The 20,532-nt window shown below is 32.9% G+C and overlaps 1 protein-coding gene across 1 annotated transcript in view; it reads left to right on the top strand.

Annotated features, from left to right (window-relative positions):
* The window catches only part of CDS1 (CDP-diacylglycerol synthase 1), a 75,203-nt gene extending 55,497 nt beyond the window's left edge, over positions 1–19,706 (top strand). The window contains exons 7-13 of the mRNA XM_074276159.1: positions 1,208–1,290; positions 3,339–3,426; positions 6,288–6,356; positions 9,137–9,289; positions 10,154–10,273; positions 12,360–12,463; positions 17,128–19,706. Coding sequence (XP_074132260.1) covers positions 1,208–1,290; positions 3,339–3,426; positions 6,288–6,356; positions 9,137–9,289; positions 10,154–10,273; positions 12,360–12,463; positions 17,128–17,257 — 747 coding nt within the window. The 3' untranslated portion in view covers positions 17,258–19,706. The remainder of the gene's footprint in view (positions 1–1,207; positions 1,291–3,338; positions 3,427–6,287; positions 6,357–9,136; positions 9,290–10,153; positions 10,274–12,359; positions 12,464–17,127) is intronic.
* Positions 19,707–20,532: the final 826 nt, after the last annotated feature.

A 20,532-nucleotide genomic window follows, 5' to 3' on the forward strand; every position in this document is an offset into this window, starting at 1 on the left:
CAAGATCAGATTTAAAATACATATTTCCTTTTATTTTTCCTAATATAGAGTACTGGATTTGTAATCAAAAGTCTTTAATACTTAATTTATTCAGAAGTCCTTTGTATTTAATATATTTAACATTTGTGTGATCTTGGGCAAATCACTACTTCTGAGCCTTTGCTTTATGAAAACTAGATAGTCTCTGAAACTCCTTTCAGCTCCAAATCTATAATGTTATGATCCAGTTAAGTTATCCAATTTATCATTCTAAAATTCAAATTGGTAGTGTAAAGGAATCATGTGAAAAGAAGGATCTAAAAAAGTTCAAAATGATAAATACTTTTTAACTGCACCAACAGCCTATTGCCTCCAGAAAAGATCACTGGGGCAACAGCACCAACAAAAAAGATAACTTGCTCTTAGTTGTCAACAGAAAGCAAGTGTATTGCATATAAATGAAAATTCCAGATATATTAAAGTTGTATTATAGTCATATATATTGTTTTCTTAACTAGGTGTTGGGTTGGCTGTTTGTTTGTTTTTGAAGTAAAATACTTCCCTTTTGCTTATCTACCTTTAAATAAAAGTGCCAAAGGTCTTTGAAATGCCTAAAGAGGGAAGAATTGTAGAGCCTCAGAGAAGCCACAAACTGCAATAACCAGCACTGGAGTCCACAGAAAAGTTTGAAATTTTAGGGACATCTGAACCTTTTGACAGATGTTCAATTAATTTGAGTTGTTTGAAGTTAGGAAGTTACCTGTAGAAAAGAAAGTAGTTTTTAGTCTATCAATGGAATATAAATACTCAAAATGTATCTAAATTAATTAGTAATTCACAAATACTACCATACTGGTAATGTGACATTAGTATCCTAATTACCTCTTAAATTCCTCATATAGTTAGCCCTCTCATTCAGATACATGTTTAAGTATGTATCTCACAGTATCTACCTACCATTTGGTCATAAGTTGTTTTTTTTTTTGTTTGTTTGGTTGAGTTTTTTTGTTCAGATGCTTTGAAATTAAATTAATAAAAATTATTTTTCCTAGTTTTTAAGAAAACAAGTATCATACAGTAGAGTTATCTTATATTGCATAAGTACTAAATACTAGACTGCTGAAAGAAATTTGAATGTGCTTAAAGCATTTTCTCTTTATTTCTTCAACTATAAGTATTTTGATCTGTGTAGCATTCACTAATTCTTATCTTGTTGCACTATTAACAGTTTGCATGGACTCATGTCACCTTGCTGATAACTGTAACTCAGTCTCATCTTGTCATCCAAAATCTGTTCGAAGGCATGATATGGTAAGGAAACCAAGAATAAGTTGCTTTCTGATGATTTATCAAACACTCTAATATTTTAAAAATCTTACTAATTTCAGCTTTCTACTATTTATTTCTGTTAAATATAAAATGTATTTTTATTTTAATATTTGATAATAAAGGACCAAATTCTTACTGACTATGCTTCTAATCATATGGAGCTTTATATAATAGTGCCTTTTAAAAGGTCTGTTATTTAAATTCTAAATAAAACTTGGACATTTCCACAAAGGGCAATTTAAAAATGAACTGAACTTGAAAATTTCCCCAGTCAGCAAGAAAAAATGAATTGAATCTTCTTATGATGAAAAACAATAGCTTTTCTTTATAGTTTTAGTGGTGGAGGAGACTCTTAATGTTCTTTAAGGAAATGCAAACAAAATAAACTATGGCTGATACTATCAGGATAAAAAGAAACCTCTGTGTGTGGATTTGTTGACTAATATATGGCATGTCTATCTGATGACCTATCTAACTACACTTGATCACAAAATAGAGGAGGTCATGGCAATTTATTTTCTGCCTAAGAAGATGTTGAAGAGTTGTTACTTGGTGAACTTCATAATGACAAAATCATGGATCCTTGAAGTGTTAAAGAATTAAACTATAACATTGCATTTTTCAAGTGTCTTATTACTTATCATTTTATGCAATGCAAGCTGAATATGGAAATTTGTAATTCTTTTGCAAAAATGTGGCTATCTGTGGTGAACTTTGAAAGAATTGCTTTTTCTTTAGACTAAGTATTTATGTATTTTTAAATAGCATGTATTCAATCTGGAATTCTGGAGGTTTTCTTTGTTTTTTGTTTGTTTGTTTGTTTTTTCTTTTTCTGAGGCTGGGGTCAAGTGACTTGCCCAGGGTCACACAGCTAAGAAGTGTAAGTGTCTGAGACCAGATTTGAACTCGGGTCCTCCTGAATTCAGGGCTGGTGCTCTATCCACTGCGCTATGTTGCTGCCCCTAGAATTCTGGAGTTTTGATTTAATGAGTCACAATCTAATAGAGTTGTAAAAAAAAGATAGGATAATGGACATTTTAATTTGTTATTAAGTTACAAAGCATTTTAAAAATTGATTATAGTTAGGCATGGGAAAAACAATAAATTCTACCAATTTTTTAAGTTCATATTTTAAAATAACTTTTAGGTGAGGAATTTTATTGACTGAGGAATATTAAATTTACTTTAAAAGTCTTAGTATACAACTAATTTTGCATTAAAAAAATTCTGATTGAATCAATAAAACCTGTGGTAAGTTTTCTAAAACAAATTTTAAATTTGAGATTTATTGAAGTTAGTAAATTATGAATCAACTTCACAGATGTAGAACTAGTTTAGATTTCTACTGTAAGACCTAAAAGATTTTAAGATTACATTTTTGCTTGATTGTTCACTTATTTCATTGTCATAATGAGTTTGGACCTTAGATTGTCTTGAAGAGTCATGTACTCAAGAAAACTCATTGCCCTGTAGACAACTTGGCTATGAGCCTTTTTGTACTTTGTTAGGCTTGTCTTTGGGGTTCAGTCTTGTTTCTACCTCTGTACATGGTACGTCTACCACAGTCTGAGCTCTGTTGACAAAGCTTAAAGGAATTGACAATCTTATCTTCAGTCTCTTCAAAAGAAAATTGTTCTTAATGTAAAATGGATTTTTTTAACCTATCTTTTATATAGATAGTAGATATTTTAGTCAGCTTTTATAAAATAAACCTAACCTATAGGTACTATAATATCCTTGTAATTTGGCATTTAAATCTGTCCTATGGTATGATAATTGTATTTTAATATTAAAATTTTAATTTTTTTCTTTATTCTTTAATTAATAAGATTTTAATACTTAGTATTATTCTTCAGAGAGTTTTTTTAAATTAATTTCAGATCATATTTAGATTATTTTGTTGGTAAAATTGGCATTTAAATCCATGAACCCAGTCTTGATGACTACCCCAATGCTCTAAGCAAGAATGTAAACACCAGTATTGTTGACATTAGTTGTTGTTATATTTTTTTCTTCTAACTCTTTTTAAGGTTTCTTGTTCCAATCTCAAGTGTTATCTGCAATGACATTACAGCCTACCTTTTTGGATTCTTCTTTGGGAGAACTCCTTTAATTAAGGTAATACAAAAACATGGCCCTGCAGTTTTTTGTTTTTTTGAAAAAAGGAACAACAAAAACTCCAAACTTAAATGTGTCAGAACTTTTAAAATGCAACAATGCTTCTTATTTTATAGACATAAAAAAGATTGGGAAGGGAGTTCATGGGGGGAAAGTGCAGAAGGAAAATCTTAGCTCAAGCCATAATAGCGTAAGAGTACTTGAAAGTAGAAGACTGCCAGACAGTAGAGGCTCGCCTTGAGTGACATGACCAGATTTGTATTATAAGAAAAATTATTCTGGAATGTGCAGGAGGGACTTGGGGGAGAGGGTAAGAGAGTGACAGAGAGAAGAGATATGTGGAAGCATGAATTCCATTAGGGCCTTGCTAACATAGTGATAGTTACGACTAGAGAGAAAAAAAGACCTGAAAGAGATGCTTCTGAGATTGGAATCAGTAACAAGGTGTCAAGAGGAAGGAAAGGAAGACTTAAAAGAAAATCCAAATTTTTTAATGTAAGAGTTTGAATGGGCGGGGGTGGGGTGGGGGGGGGGATGGGAGTGTGTGATTAGGAGGGAAAAGCAAGTTTATGGGAGCATAATAAGTTCATATTTTGTGTTTGTTATTCTGATGAGACATTTGAATAGAAATTTCATGTGTTTCTAAAGCTTAAGAGAAAGCATTAAAGATATAGATGTGGCAACTTTTACATTGAAGTTTTAATAGTTAAAGTCTTGGAAGTGAGATGATCTCCTATCTTGACCTCCTTTGACAGAGGATACTGTAACTCATTAGGAAGATAACCAAAATATTATGGATTCTCTGAGAAGAAAGGATCCAAACCAAAAGTATCAATGCTTCAAAAAGATATAGTTAAATTTGTGTTCAACTTTTCATATATTAGGGATTTTCCTAGTAAAGATATTGGGGTAGTTTGATGTTTCTTTCTCTAGTTCATTTTATAGTTGAGGAAACTGAGGCAAATGGAGTTAAACTTTTTTCTCTGTGTCATGTAGCTAATAAGTACCTGGATAAGAGCTCTATCCACTGAACCACTTAGTTGCCTTCCTAAAGATTAAGGAAGATGATAATGAGGATCAGATTGGGAGAAAATAAAAGCCTTTGGAATTGGCAAATGGCAAATTTGTTGCCATTTGGGAGAGTAGTTTTGGGAATTGCTGGGGGGAAGAAAGGCAGTTTGGAAGTGAGTGAGGAGACATTAGGTTTTTAGGAAATGGGAGCAATAGGTATTCATGTCTTCCTTGAAATTCTGCATTATCTTTATCCATTTCTCCCCACTGTATCCCAGTGCCTCAAGTCTCTCCCACCTCTTCCTATTACAGAAAGCAACTTTAATGTAGTTGTTTGGAAGTGTTGTATAAGGGCCTTGTACCTTTGAATCACAGGAAAAAAGCATCCTTGAGTCTTCTTGATCTGGCAGTCAATGTGAATAATTAATTGAGACCTTACAGGCAAAAAGTATGCTAAAACAGAAGAAATGCATTTTATGTTATCTGATTATATTAGTGGGCTTAAAGTTGTTTTGACTGACTCAGATTTTGAACTACTTGTTCAGTTGATATTTTTAAGTGCATGTGCTAGATAATAAGTATACAAATACTGACAGGGCCTGCCTCACTTCAGAAGGTTTACATCCTTCTTGCTTTCATGTTGTTGCCAAACTGAATTACTTGCCATTTCTCAGATTTTATTCCTTAGCATCCCTTCCTTCCTAATAAATTTTGGAGACCTTTCCTAGTTCCCTCTGGTTACTAGAACTTTCCTCTCTTAACATTCCCTTCTATCTATTCTATATAACTTTTATACATTGTGTCTCTTATTAGGATGTGAACTCTTTAAGGACAAGGACAATGTTTATACCCTTCTTTATATTTTTAGAACGTAGTTCCATGCCTAGGGCCAAATACTAAATACTAAGCATATAGTACTACATGCTCTTTGACTGACTGATCAATCTTCATAAACTTTCCTTGTGCCCCTTTTCTGAAAGTGAACTTCACATTATTATTTCTGTACATGTCTTCTTTTCCCTACTGGGTGGTGAGGCCGTCAAAGGAAAGGATGATGCTTATTTGAATAAATCTTTATATTATATAGTAACATATACCTTGTGCATAGAGTCAGTGCAGTTTTGAATGTATCCTAATCATCATTAGGACTTTGATCGCAAAGTAAATGTCTTTTCCCCCTTTACTATAAAAGTGTAACTTTTGTGTTTAGAAAATTAATTATCAAATTTGTGATGGACCTTATATAGAATTGCCAAAGAATTGGTGACATCGTATCATTTATTGAATGTTGAACATGAAATTCCCTATAGTGGTCTGATATCTTCTAAATCCTTTAGAGAAATTATATTTGTAAAGCAAAGAAAGTATTTTGACCTTTTAGGATATTGTGGTGTTATAGACCCAGCATTAAAACAATTCAGCATACTCAATAATAGTCCACATTTGTTGCGTTTTCATTTTAATTAATACATATAATTTTGGTTAACACTGTTAGAAGTATGTTAATATAAATTTGAGAAAAGAAGACTTTGGTCCCTTTATTAGGGAGGCTGGAATTCAAGGACACGAGAAACATGTTATAGTAGCACAAAAAACATATAAACCATAATTATTTGAGTATTTTACATAATAAATTCAATAGAAATAGTAATAAATTACAAAGGTAGAAAATTTTAAATAAAAGGTGGGATTATCAGAGTAATTTGAATGATGAAGTCAGATAGACATAAGGTGACAACTTTTCAGGTTGCTCAGAGGCTTGGATTTATAGAAACATATTTTTTAAAATGTCTGTTTAGTAACTTATCTTACTTTCTTATTTGTTTGTTTGGTTATGGGCCCTCTATTAGCTATCTCCTAAAAAGACTTGGGAAGGATTCATTGGAGGATTCTTTTCTACAGTTATTTTTGGATTCATTGTAAGTATTTCTACAATTTTTCTTCCTTAACATTCCTTCAAACTTTCGCACAATTAGTGTAGGTTTCCCCTCTGTTCTGAATCAGAACGCATTAAACTAGAAAATGTTATTAAATTCCACTACTGCTCTTTGTACCATATCTGAAGTTTAAAAGCTGGTGAAAACTTTGTATATTTTCCTAAATGCAGGTAAGTCAGAAATAGTTGTATCTTTTTAGTTGACTTGTGGTCATGTATACTATTACAATCAGCCAAGTTGCAGAAATGTTCTGTTGATTATATAATTAATGTACACTCTGAGCTATGAATGTTGAATATTATAGATGATTTTAAGATATTTCATTTCTACATTCCAAGCTTTGGGTAAATAATGCACAAGAAATGGGTATTTTAAGTATTATAAGTGAAAATTGTGTAATTACTCTTCGAGTCTGTGTGTATATGTGTTTTATACATATAACTTTATATGCCAAGTAATCTTCCCCCCCCCCCTTTTTTTTTTTTTTTTTTAGTGTAAGGAGATTGTTGAAAATTAGTTATAGCTGCATCACTAGCTTCAGCATTTCTGCAAATTATTTCTTGGTATCAAGTTCAAGTTTGGAGTAGTAGATATGAGACTTCTCAGCAGCTGATGATTTAAAATGCATATTTGAAGATAGTAGCTTATGTTTTAAGACCTTTAGTTTAATAAGTGACAAAAAGAAAAAGGAGATGATTAATTGAAGCTTATTTAGAACTGAGAAATTAGCTTTCATTTATACTGATGGTAATCAAGATTTTAATCATTTTCAGTGGTCAATAAATCATAATCTTCAAATACCAAGTTTAAATAAACAACTTTAGGCAGTTCACCTTGTAATACCTTCAGAACTGAAATTTTTTTTAAAAAAAAAAATCTAAGGTGTGAATAAAATCTGATCTTAAAGCTATTCCAGTGCTTTTTAGATCAGTCTCTTTTTATTTTATTTTGTGGGTTAGAGAGGCTAGAGTTTCTCATTGTGAAGCCAATCTGTGTAATCCCTGTTTATAATTTTTATACTTTTCCCCAAAGCTACAAAGTTTTTAATTGAGACAATATAAACTAAATGATTTTCTTTAATTTTCTCTTTTATCTTTGTTTTGATATCTTTTGATTTACAATGGTCAGTCACCAGTGCTACGTGCCAGGCACTGTGCAAGTGATACAAAATGAAATGGTCCCTATCCTGACATTCTGCTGAGAGAGTCAACACCTACATACATTTACAGAATAATATCTATAACTATTTTACACACACACACACACACAGAAAAAAGTTTTGTTTTCAAAAATATTAAAATTATACTGATAATCTAACAGTTATCAAAAGGTTTATTTAAGATAGCATGGAGAGGATATTCATTAGCAATATTACATTGGCTCAAGTGGATACAGTTTGTCTTGATTCTCTGATTTGCCATGGTAGGATACTTGGTCAGCATAATATATCTAGCCTAAGGAGTTCTAGATTCCCTGTATTGCTATTAACATGCCAGGAAGCCATGCCAGTGGTTCTTCCTTAGTACTATAGAACAGTTGTTTTTACGGGAAAGATTATTCTGACCAACATGGTTTGTGCCACATGAAGGTTTCCATGAGATAGAAGTGAGAAAGAAGTACATTCTAGACATAGGAAACAGGCCATGAAAGGACATAAAAGGGACATGGAGCATTATGTGTGCAGTTAGGACGATATGACTGTGTATCTGAGTATGCAAGATGGAAGTAAAGTATAAGAAGACTGGAGAAAAAGGAAGATACCAGATTGTAAAAAAGATTTTAGTGTCAGAGGAGTTTATATTTTACCCTAGAGGCAATAGGGAATGAAGTTAACAAGAATTTATTAAGCATATAATACAAGCTAGACACTATGCTAAGTTCTGAGAATACAAATATAATAAAAAATAAAGACAACTTCTGCCCTCAGTGAGCTTTTAGTTCTAATGGGGGAAGATAGCACATAAAAGAGATGGGGTGGGACAGGAGAGAAATAGAATGGTATTTAAAAGGTGTAGATAGGTTGAAAGTAGAACTTGTAAGATTCACCAACTGTGTGAGGTGAATAAATTAGTAAATGGCTGGATGAGTGGGAAGATGGTGATGCTTTTGACAGTAATCTAGGAGTTGGAAAAGATGTGTTTTGGCATGGGAAAGGGATGGAGATAATGAGTTGTGTCTTGGAAATGAAGAGTTTAAGATGCCCAGAGGAAATGCAAGAGGAGATCACTAATATTTCATGATGTAGGACTCAGAAGAAAGACAGGATATTCTCATTCTATGTGTATCTATCAGTCAATTGCACAGAGATGACAATTTAACTTATAGGGAGAGAGAGATCAACATCATCTTGAAGTTACTCAGAGTACATCATTTTGGCCAGATTGTGTCCCTTGCTTTTCCACACCTAATAAATCATCCCTCAAAACAAAGTTAGAAAGAAAAAAGTTTAATAAAATTATTCAATAAATAGGGAAGAAGGAATATTTTCTCAGCTCATTTGCACCAGACTATAACACTATAACAAACAATGTCAATTGTTTGCTTTCCATTTATATTCATGTGGACACTTTGATTTTCAGAGTAGTGTCAACCAGAATGGTGCCTTGAACATAATATGTCTGAAAATATTTGTTTTAATTTAAATTGGGAGCAGGGATTGATATGTAAAAATATACATATTTAACTCATTTTTCTGACACAAAACTGAAGATAGGTTTTTTATGACACTTGGTATTTTAATAGTTATTTGTTTTGTTTTTCAGGCTGCCTACTTTTTAGCAAAGTACCAATACTTTGTTTGTCCAGTAGAGTACAGAAGTGAAGTGAATTCATTTGTAACAGAGTGTGAACCATCAGAACTTTTCCAGCTTCAGACTTACTCTGTTCCTCCCTTATTGAAGGGAGTGTTGAGATGGGTAAGAGGACCCTAAATATAAAGTTAATTTTAGAATAATAAAGTTAACCTTTTAATGAACTGATTTATGGAGTGAGTGAATGTGTGTGTGTGTGTGTGTGTGTGTGTGTGTGTGTGTGTGTCTGTGTCTGTGTGTGTGTGTCTGTGTCTGTCTGTCTGTCTGTTTCTGTCCCACTCTGTGAATAATAAACTGAATAATAAGCTAGCTAACTTTGAGGAATTAGTAATATAGAGAATTAATTGTCTGGGGTTGATATAAATTCCAAGGTATCATTTAGTTCAATTACTTTTGTGTTAGAAATATTTAGTAACCTTTTGGTTTTCCAAATGAGAGGAATTTCAATAGAAACAGGTTAAGACGGTTAAGAAAATCAGTTATAAATGATAAATCCAGTTTATGCATCCATTAGTTAGTTAATTATAGGTATGACATATAGCAAAAGCTGCTGGTATTCCTCAAGTCATTTTCTCTTCCAGTATTTTTTGCTGCCATTTTAAAGAATCCATGTGACCTCTTTACCTTTATTTTAAGGTTATAAAAATATAAGAACCATCATGATACAAGAGGATAAGAAATTCACTTTGGAGTCAGAGAAATCTGGTTTCACATTTTGCTTCTGACACTCAATGGTTGTGTGACCCTGGTTAAGGCTTTTACTATTTAGTGTATATTAGTAGAGATAGATTCAACTTGGAAAGTCCCTCCACTAGTAAATTCAGAGGTCTGGATACCACATGTCCCCCTCAACACAAAAACAGAAACAAATGTCATTGTTGGGCTTTTTTTTTTTTTTTAAAAAACAACATAAGTATTGTGTGGGATTATGTAGTAAATAAAAGTGTGCTTTTGTTTCTTTTTCTTCAGGATACAGTAAGCTTGTATCCATTCCAGATACATAGCATTGCACTTTCAACGTTTGCATCTTTAATTGGTCCATTTGGAGGTTTTTTTGCTAGTGGATTCAAAAGGGCTTTTAAAATTAAGGTAGGTACATGCATTTTATGCCCAAATAGAAACTCTGATGGCATCTGCAATTGGAATTATTGTTTCTCCCTTAGTTGTATATCCTATACCTCTTGAAAGAAAGACACTGTATTTTTTTCCTCACAAATATGGTAGATAATCTGTAAACATCAGCTAACCTAGTGAAAAGTTGTCATAATTGGCACATTGATTTTGTTATTCCATGTGTCATTTCAATGTTAAATGATCTATTTATCAATGAAATTATTCAATAACAGGAGCCTATGTACATTGAGTGGTTGGCAGAATTCATGTCTGGCACTCCAATCTTTTGAAAAATGTTCATGGTGACCAAGGATGCTTTTCCATCCTCATTTGAAGAGCAGGGGTGAAGGCTGGGTCAGAGTGGAGTAAGATAAGACCACATAAGAAGAGTCATTTGTATTCTAGTCTGGTGGCCTTACTACTAGACTTCATCTTTAATTGTTTATATTTTCTGGAACAAATTTAGATTGGGATTAGGATTGGATGCCACCTGCTGACTCATTCATTATAAGATCAAAAAAGTTTTCCCTACCTTTATGCCCTTATACTTAGTCCCACTGTGTACCTAACATGTAATGTTTAGTGTAGCTGGCAAAATTTGGTAATGAGAGGTTTGTGACTTTACCATCTTAGATCCAGTGGGATAGGATGTGAGAAGGTAAAAAACAATGACTGAATAACTATTGCCTGTGATTGAAAAGCTGGTGAGTGAATTAAGTAAAATAAAACTAAAAGAGACTATCCACAAAAGGTAGGGACCCCCTTTGGTTGATCTTGTGGTATGCTAGGAATTTGTTGGAAATTGGCTGTCTGCCCTTAAGGACTTTACAATATAGGAGAGGAGACCACACAAATTGTCCACATTCATAAAATGAATTGTGTTTTTTCCTGATAATTAAGAAAATTGGCTAAAATCTCCCCAACTCTTTCCAATTACATGATCCATCATCACTGGGGAGCAGTAAGGTATAGAAATTGTGTAGACAATAGAAGTTGTGTAGAAAATTCTGGAGTGCTGAAGTAAGAGCAGAGTTAATTGATTCGTAAAAATAAGTGATAAAGTGCCTAAGCTATCAATCTCAATCATATACTAAATGTGAAAAATTCTTGAAACTAGAATGGTGTTACACAGAATCAGGTGAATGATATCACCAAAATGCTAGAAAACCCAAAAGTGGGAAGAAAGTTCTTTGCCACATTGCAGTTGCAAGCAAAGAAATAAATTATTTTGTGATTTACAGAGTAATGGTGGAAACTTCACAAAATTCTGCAGGTTAAATTGACCTCTTTAACTCATATAAGCTCTGGGCATCATTATCCTAACTCCTACTTTCCTAGGTAAGTTTCAGGTCCTAGATAAATCCTTTCCACAAGAGTCTAGTGGTACCCCAGTGGAATTGGGGTTAAGAATAATTTTAGTCAGCCAGTCTTAAGTAGCTTTTAGAAAGTGAGATTTATTAGTACAAAACATTATCCCAACATCAGTGACACTAACTTTCTTATGTGGACTAGTGGGACACTGGTGGGCAGAGGAGAAATTGATATCCCTCCAGAAACGCCAAACCAAATTTTTTTATATTCCTCTGGTCAAAGGTGTTTTTTTTGTTTGTTTTTTTTGTTTTTGTTTTTGTTTTTTTTTGTTTTGTTTTTTGTGGGAGGAAACAGGGGAGAAGACCTATTTCCCCCTATCTCTTCATAAGCAGTTCCTTCTTCTGGAGGTTAACTAGGTTGCTACACTTGTTCTTGTCTCTGGAATAACTGGTACTAATTAATTTTGATCAATTTATAGACACTCCCTGAGGCATGACTTAACTTTCTTAGGTCTATCTGAGCCCTCTGTAGAACATCACTCTAGTTCCAAGAACTTTTCACATTTAATCTATGATTATGAAGCCAAAAAGGTAGTAGGTAGGCTATACTGAAAAAATTAGCTTTACATTTGGCAATATCTTTTTTTTCCTCATCCTAGATAAATTGAATTACCAGGAAAAAAAAATCTGGTACATATCTAAAGATGTTATTAATTTTTTATTTTATTAATTTTTTTTTTTTTTTTTGGAAGGATTTTGCAAACACCATTCCTGGACATGGAGGAATAATGGACAGATTTGACTGTCAGTATTTGATGGCAACTTTTGTGCATGTATATATCACCAGTTTCATAAGGTACAAACTTGTATTAAAGTATTACCTTAGTATGTGTGTGTGGGTGTGTGGGTGTGTGGGTGTGTGGGTGTGTGGGTGTGTGTGTGATGTTCTTAAAGATAATCATTTAAAAATACTTTAACCTCTAGCAGAGTCTTAATAGATAAGGGATAAGGGCACAATTAGTTTAGTATTTCATATAGCATTAATCTCAAGGGGTCATATTTCTCAACTTTTATCATTTATTTGGGATGGAAAGGGAAGAACAAATAATCACTGTAAACCTTCAGTTCATTTGCCCCTAAATAAGACATTGAGTAATAGGAAATGATTGTTACCTCCAGGTATATTCAGTTTTATTTTTCTAGTGCTATTTTTTTATTGCAGTTGAATCCACTTACTTTATTAGTGTTGTGTAAAGAATAATTTTAAGAGGCATTGAATACTCATTTAATCATTTTATTTGCTTAGTTAGGTTTGAATTGATGTAGCTTATGTGAAAATTGTATTGTAGATTTGTTACTTTCTTGAATAATTTAATGCATATTTGACCTTACTGATGTAGATACACACTCTCCCTGTAGTCATCCTTTTTTGAATGTTGCCAACTTCAATGATTTTTAACATAAATTCCTTTACAAGAGGGATACTTTATCCATATAATGTCTGTAAACTTGGTTGCTTATTTTTATTTTGACAACTATATTTTAATATAATTGGTTTCATTTGTAATTGTTATCTTTATTTTATGCTTTAATTACATATTTCTGAGAGGATTCATAGGCTTCACCAGACTCTCCAAATGGTTCATGACACACAAAAACTGGTTACAAATGACTGTTTATCAGAATCTGTCAAAAAAAATTTGAAAATAAACTGATGGCAGTGGAGTCAAAATAGTGAACACAAATCATTTTTGCCAACCTTGAACACAGTGTTGCATCCATTAACAATGCCCAAAATGCATTATTCTAAATTCTATCTGGAGCGTCAAGAAAAAAATCACAGTGAATCATTTTTTCCAGCTCAGAGCCAGTGAGGAAGATAGAGAAGGAGGTTTTCTGGAGATTTGGGCTGTACAGAAGCTCAATGCCACAGTAGCCGCAGGGAGCAAGCATTTCTACATCCCACAACAGAAGGAGGAGGGAGACAGCAGATCTCAGAAGAGTGCTGAATCCGTTTTGAATGAAGGAAGAGGTGCCATCTGGCAATTTTGTCATATATTGTACAGTTCTAGGTCATGGATCCAAGCCTGAGAAAAGTGATGGCAAGGGAATGTGGACCCATCCTAGCTGTGTTCTGAGCAAGGAACAAGTTCTGAAGGTGTAGGTGGTCCTTGGAGCCTAGAAGAAGAGTAGTAAGAACTCAATTCCAGTCCTTAGCCTATCATCTAAGCCTGCAATAAAATAATCAGAGGAGGAGTTCCAGACTAAAGGGGAGCCAGCAGATCAGGACTTCTGAGCCTGAATAGCCTCCCATTAGGCTTGAATCCTGCACTAGGCTATGGCAATTCAATTGTACATAAACCAACATATGAAAACCTGGGTCAGGAACTTACAGTGTAAGAAACAAGGAGGGTAGTGATCTCCAATCACACCACTTTAGGAATATTAAACATTGTCAGTCCATATACTGAGTTATGAAAGCAACAGAAGGATGTAAAAGAACAGAAGTACAGACCAGATATTTTGTGTCCCACTCACACACACACACACACACACACACACACACACACACATTTTCTTTGCTTCTAGGAGTATCCAGACCCCAGCACTAATATCAAGTCCAAAGTGAAGAAATAGTCTGATTGAGAGGAAAAAAAAAAAAAAAATTTACCCTAAAAAGACACTAATGACAGAGAAGGTCAGGACACAAACACAGAAGCAGAAAATTACTTGAAAATATCTATAAACAAAGCTTCAGAAAATAATTAGATACAAGTTTAACAAGAATTTCTAGAAGAATTATGGGTAAATTTTTTTTTAATCAAATGAATACTTATGGAAGAAATTTGTGAAAAGAGAATTAATGTCATGGTAAAATAGGTACAAAATCTTGCTGAAGAAAATTAAAGTTGGCCAAATGGATATTAATAACTTCATGTGATATTAAGAAATAAGACAAAAGCAAAAAAACTAAAATAGAAGAATATGAAAAATATCTCAAAGGCAAAACAATTGATCTAGAAAATCTAAGACACTCCTTGAAAGACACAGAAAACAGAATGTCGAGAAATTATAAGACAATTGCCCAGATATCTCAGAACTCAAGGGCAAAGTAGAATTTGAAAGAATCCACTGGTTACCTTTTAAGTCCCAAGTGAAAAAGTTCCATATTTTGGCTATAATATCCAAATTAGGGAAGTGGAAAGGATTAACAAATGAAACCTACCAAACGTTTAAGGAAAAATGAATTCTGTATTATGTAAATAGTTGAAAGAAAAAATGTAAAGAAGTAATTCTGCCCAATTCTTCCTATGATTAAAAATAAAGTCTAGATACCTAAACCAAGCGGCATCAATCAAAACAGAAAAATAAAACTATAAATCAATTTCCTATTCTCTAATGAATAATAATTTAATGCAAAATTTTAAAATAAAATATTAGTAAAAAGAAGGTAATAATTTATCACAAAGATTATACATTATAACCAAATTATTCATTTAATTCGTTCAGTATTAAAAAAAACTATAAATATAAATAACCCACTAAAAACAACAAAAATCATATTACATGCAGAAAAAAAACAATAAAAACACATTCATTCCTATTTAAAACACTAGAAAACAGGAATAATATTACCTTCCTTAAAATGATACATAGTATTTGACAGCAAGATCAAGAATTAGCTGTAAAGGGGACAGTTTCCCTATAGGAGCAAATGAAGTAAAGATATCCATTCTCACAGTAATATAACTATCAACAGTATAAAATGAGTTAACTTACTGACATAAAAAACTTTACAAACACAATTACAAAATACCATTTGCACAAAGATAGATATGGAGAACTAGTTGCTCATGGGTAGGCTGAGCCAATATAATAAAAATTGTAATATTCTTGAGTTAATTGACATAGTACTATACTAACAACTATATTATAGAACTTGATGATTCATCTGGAAGAAAAAAAGATAAGAATATCAAAGGAATCGACTGAAGAAAAATGAAAAGGAAGAGTGATTCAGAGTACACTACAAAGTCATAGTTGTCAAAACGTTTTGAACCTAGTTAAGAAATAGAAGCAGATGGTCAGTGGAATATATTAACTTGCACAAAATAAACAAATAAGCACAGCAAATTGGAGTTTGATAAGTCTCCAGTTCACAACTGTGGGATCAAGAATTCTATTCAATAAAAATTTTGGGAAAACTAGAAAACAGTATGGCAGAAATTGTGTATAGATGAATATCACATCTCTGATACAAAGAAGAGCTCCAAATAAGTATGTGATTTGACCATAAATTTTAAGGTGGCATATGTATTTTGGAAGCAAGGAATAAATCTGTGCCAGATCTATGGATAGAAGAATTTGTAACAATAGGAGCTTGTGGGCCCAAGGATAGAAGTAGGGTTTTGGCCTATCCTAGTCATTCAGTTGAAATCAAATCCATATGTAAACTTGAAATAATGTGAATTACTCAGACAAAGAAATTGAAACTATTTCTAGCCATATGAAAAGATTCTCCAAGTCATTATTAATCATAGAAATGAAAATTAAGACCACTCTGAGATACCACTACATATATCTCTGATTGGCTAGAATGACAGGGAAAAATAATGTGGAATATGGAAGGGGATGTGGGAAAACTGGGACACTGATACATTGTTGGTGGAATTGTGAATACATTCAGCCATTGTGGAGAAAGATTTGGAACTATGCTCAAAAAGTTATTAAACTGTGCATATCCTTTGCTCCAGCAGTGTTACTACTGGGCTTATATCCCAAAGAAATCTTAAAGAAGGGAAAAGGACCTGTACGTGCAAGAATGTTTGTGGCAGCTCTTTTTGTGATGGCCAGAAACTGGAAACTGAGTGGATGCCCATCAATTAGAGAATGGTTGAATAAATTGTGGTATATGAATATTATGGAATATTATTGTTCTGTAAGAAATGACCAACAGGATGATTTCAGAAAAGCCTGGAGAGATTTACATGAACTGATGCTGAGTGAAAAGAGCAGGACCAGGAAATCATATACTTCAACAACAATACTACATGATGATCAATTCTGATGGGCGTGGCCCTCTCCAACAATGAGATGAACCAAATCAGTTCCAATAGAGCAGTAATGAACTGAACCAGCTACACCCAGTGAAAGAACTCTGGGAGATGACTATGAACCACTACATAGAATTCTCAATCCCTCTATTTTTTTCCGCCTGCATTTTGGATTTCCTTCACAGGCTAAATGTACACTATTTCAAAGTCCAATTCTTTTTGTACAGCAAAATAACTGTATGGACATGTATACATATATTGTATTTAATTTATACTTTAACATATTTAACCTGTATTGGTCAACCTGCCATTTGGGGGAGGGGGTGCAGGGAAGGAGGGGAAAAGTTGGAACAAAAGGTTTTGCAATTGTCAGAGCTGAAAAATTACCCATGCATATATCTTGTAAATAAAAAGCTATAATAAAAAAAAATTAATGTGAATTATATCTTTTTTCTTTTATCACCAGGGGTCCAAATCCCAGCAAAGTACTTCAGCAACTATTAGTGCTTCAGCCAGAGCAACAGCTAAATATCTACAAAACCCTGAAATCTCATCTCATTGAGAAAGGACTCCTCCAGCCGGCCCTGAAGTTATAGCTGGATCCATGAGGAACTTTAAGCATTTCTATAGAAAAGCACTGACATATTTTGCACCTGTCTAGAAAAAAATGATATGCAGTAAATTGAGGTTTTAAAGTCATGAATGTTACTTCTCTAAAATTACTGTGAATATTTAATAAACATTTGATCCAAGTATGAAATATGTAAGAAATTGCCTGCAAAATATCCTGTATTTTTTCTAGTGTATCTCATGGTATTGGCAAGTCATTCCATTCCTTATATGCAGGGCTCCAAAATAGAAATCTTAACATACTCTCAAATGTATAAATTAAGGAAATATTAAAGTTGTCCCAGATATTTCCCTTGCCCAAGAATTTGCCCATACAGTTCAAAACAGCCTTTTTAGCTAAAGGTTTTCTAGTATAGTAGAAAATCAATTTGGCCATGTTTTATTCTGAAATATTTTCTCAAGAATAACTGTTACTAATAATGAATATATTTAGCATAAGTCAAGAAAATAAAATTTGTTAGGCAAAAAGATTTTTTTAAGATGAGGGCAAAATAAAGAGGTTAATATATGTCCTATCAGACAAATGGCCAGCATTTGACTCTTTCTAATCAAATTGTTTGTAATGTTCTCTAATATAATCAGTGAGACTCAAGAAAAATATGAAAAACATTCTATTTTGCTTGAGATGCTCACTGTCACAAATACTCTTTTGGGGGAAATGGATTCAGAACTGTCTTAGGACCTAAACAAAAGATCAGAGCTTAGTTAATTGACATCTGGCAGAATGTTTGCAGGACAATTTAGGGCTGAAGTCCTTTTCCTTCCTCAACCAATTTAACTTTTTCAGAAATGCTGACTTCATGCTGTGGAATCAGAGGGCTGCTTCTGTACCATTTGCTTAGCTCATGATCCATATTTAAAGTAAGGAGGCTTCAGACAGGAACAGAAAGACCAAGAAGGCTAAGCCTTTGCTTTGGTGTACTGGAGATCTGACCCTAATTACAAATCATGAATGGATCTTTAAAAAACTTCAGATGCTATAGAAAATCTCTCCCTGTTTATTTCATTTACTGGTTGGAGTTAACACTTCAAGAAATTTAGTGCACCTAGATAAAATTATGTAGGAAATAACAGATGTGTATGTAAAAAATAATATACTAATAACAGTAAATATTTTTGTTTACATCAGGATTAAGTTTCAATCATTTTTGAAAATGTAAAGTAAGAAGTTATGTTTAGCTTTAGGCATTATGTAAGTATCTTGTAAATAGCCTAAGTCATATGCTTTCTGCTTCCTAGAAAGAAATGGTTGAATGGAGAGCTAAGAATTCTACTTAGTGCTACATTCATTAGGTTATTATTTATTATTATTGAATGAGTACAGTTAGCAATATTTCATTGTACTTTTCAATAAGAATCTAGAAATGACATTGGAAAATTCTTTGATAACAAAATAAGTTTCCGAATTGGGCTGTTAGCCATTTGTCTGATTTTTCTCTCTTTGTCCCAACAATCACTAATAGCAAATCATAAAAGCACTTTGGATCTATGTAAACATGCACATGTGTTAGACTTGATAAAGTATATCTATATATATGTATATATGTATGTGTGTATGTGTATAAGGAAGCTTATTAGATATGTTTTAATTGGTTGTCTCATACATACACATGTGTGCATATTTGTATAAAAAACTAAATTTGGGGAAAATCTAAGAGGTCATTAAATAATTGCTAGATATTATGAAACAATTAGAAGAAAATCTGAGGAAGTAGATATCTTGTAAACATTGAAATGTATTATAAAATATAAGCCTATAATGGCCTTTTAGAGTTACAGATATAAATTCAAATTGGGTGTACATTCTATATGTAAAAACAGTTTTAATTTTTATTTCAACAGAGTTATAAAGATTTCACTTTTTTTAGAGTAATTTTATAGCATGTATCTTAAAATAGAGTCTATTTTAACAAATGCAACCTACTCCAAGTGGGTCATTTTTATATTTACACTGTGAAGAAATAAATATTTCAAGATATTAATTGTGATGGTAAGAACAAAGCCAGGATCTTCCTTTATAGTCATAATAATGGACAATTATTCTGAATTTACTTTTTTTTTTTTTTTAATATTCTAGTTATTGCTTTCTGCTCTTACAATTGCTGGTTTGGTTTTTAATCCGTGGAAGGCAGAAAACTTTTATTTCATCCTAATGATATTTTTCCCCTGTTGGTTCATAGGTATGTGTTTTCTATTTAAGAAAGCAGTCAGAAGGCAAAAACAAAAAACAAAAACCTGCTTTTTCATTGATAGCTTCTCTTCATTTGCATTTTGGTTTTTATAAGGATGTCAACAGAACATGTAGAAACAATGTAGATATTGTATTCAGGTGCCAGTTTATTACATGTGTTCTAATTGGTTGCCTAAGTCTTCTACTAAAGATGGGTTGAGGGAGAAATAAAAGTTAAAACTGCATTAGACTCTTGTAGTTTTCTCCTTTTAGTTCTTAATAAATGCATCTGCACTATGAAAAATTATTTCAATTGGCAAATCTTAACTTGAGTGATAAGTGACTTGAGGGAAAATGTAAAAAGCATTGTAGATTTTAGTCACCTGAAATTATAATAATTGTCTATGTTTCAGAAATCACTTGAAGCTATACAGAAATCTAATATCCCACATTATGGGAACTTCCACAAGAATATAAGCCACTCCACTTTAGACATATGCCCAGAGGTTATAGGCAATTTCAAAAGATAGATATAAAATGAGGGAGGAGTAGAAAAGAAAGGGCGTCTGATTGTGGAGGGGATTTTATAATTATCCCTGGAGGACAGAAAAAAACATTGAATAGATGGGATGGAAATGTGGGGAGTAAGGGAGCATAAAATGGTCACAATTCAGCTTTGCTGAGGAGAGAAGCATAGACTGGAATGGGGAGAGACACAAAACTGCAGGTTATTTATATAGTCCAGTCATGATGGCTACATCAGGGTGGTAGCATTATCAGATAAGAGGAAAAATATTTACAAGGACCCAATTTGTAAAGAAAGAAGACTTGACAACTATATTGAAGTGGGGAGTGAAGAGATAACTAGGTTATAAGACTAGGGGGATGGTGGTGTCTTTGGAAATAAATAGGGAAGTTCAGAAGAGGAGAGAGAGGGAAAACTTTAGCTTCGGATGTGTTGAGTTCAGGATGCCTACACATTAGAAGTGGTTCCCTAGAAACTAGGGAAGAGGTTCGAGCTGATTTAATAACAGAAATGATGATTAATGAGAGTTTATGAGATCAACAAAA

This window comes from Sminthopsis crassicaudata, chromosome 6, assembly GCF_048593235.1.
Source record: "Sminthopsis crassicaudata isolate SCR6 chromosome 6, ASM4859323v1, whole genome shotgun sequence".
Lineage (NCBI taxonomy): Eukaryota > Metazoa > Chordata > Mammalia > Dasyuromorphia > Dasyuridae > Sminthopsis > Sminthopsis crassicaudata.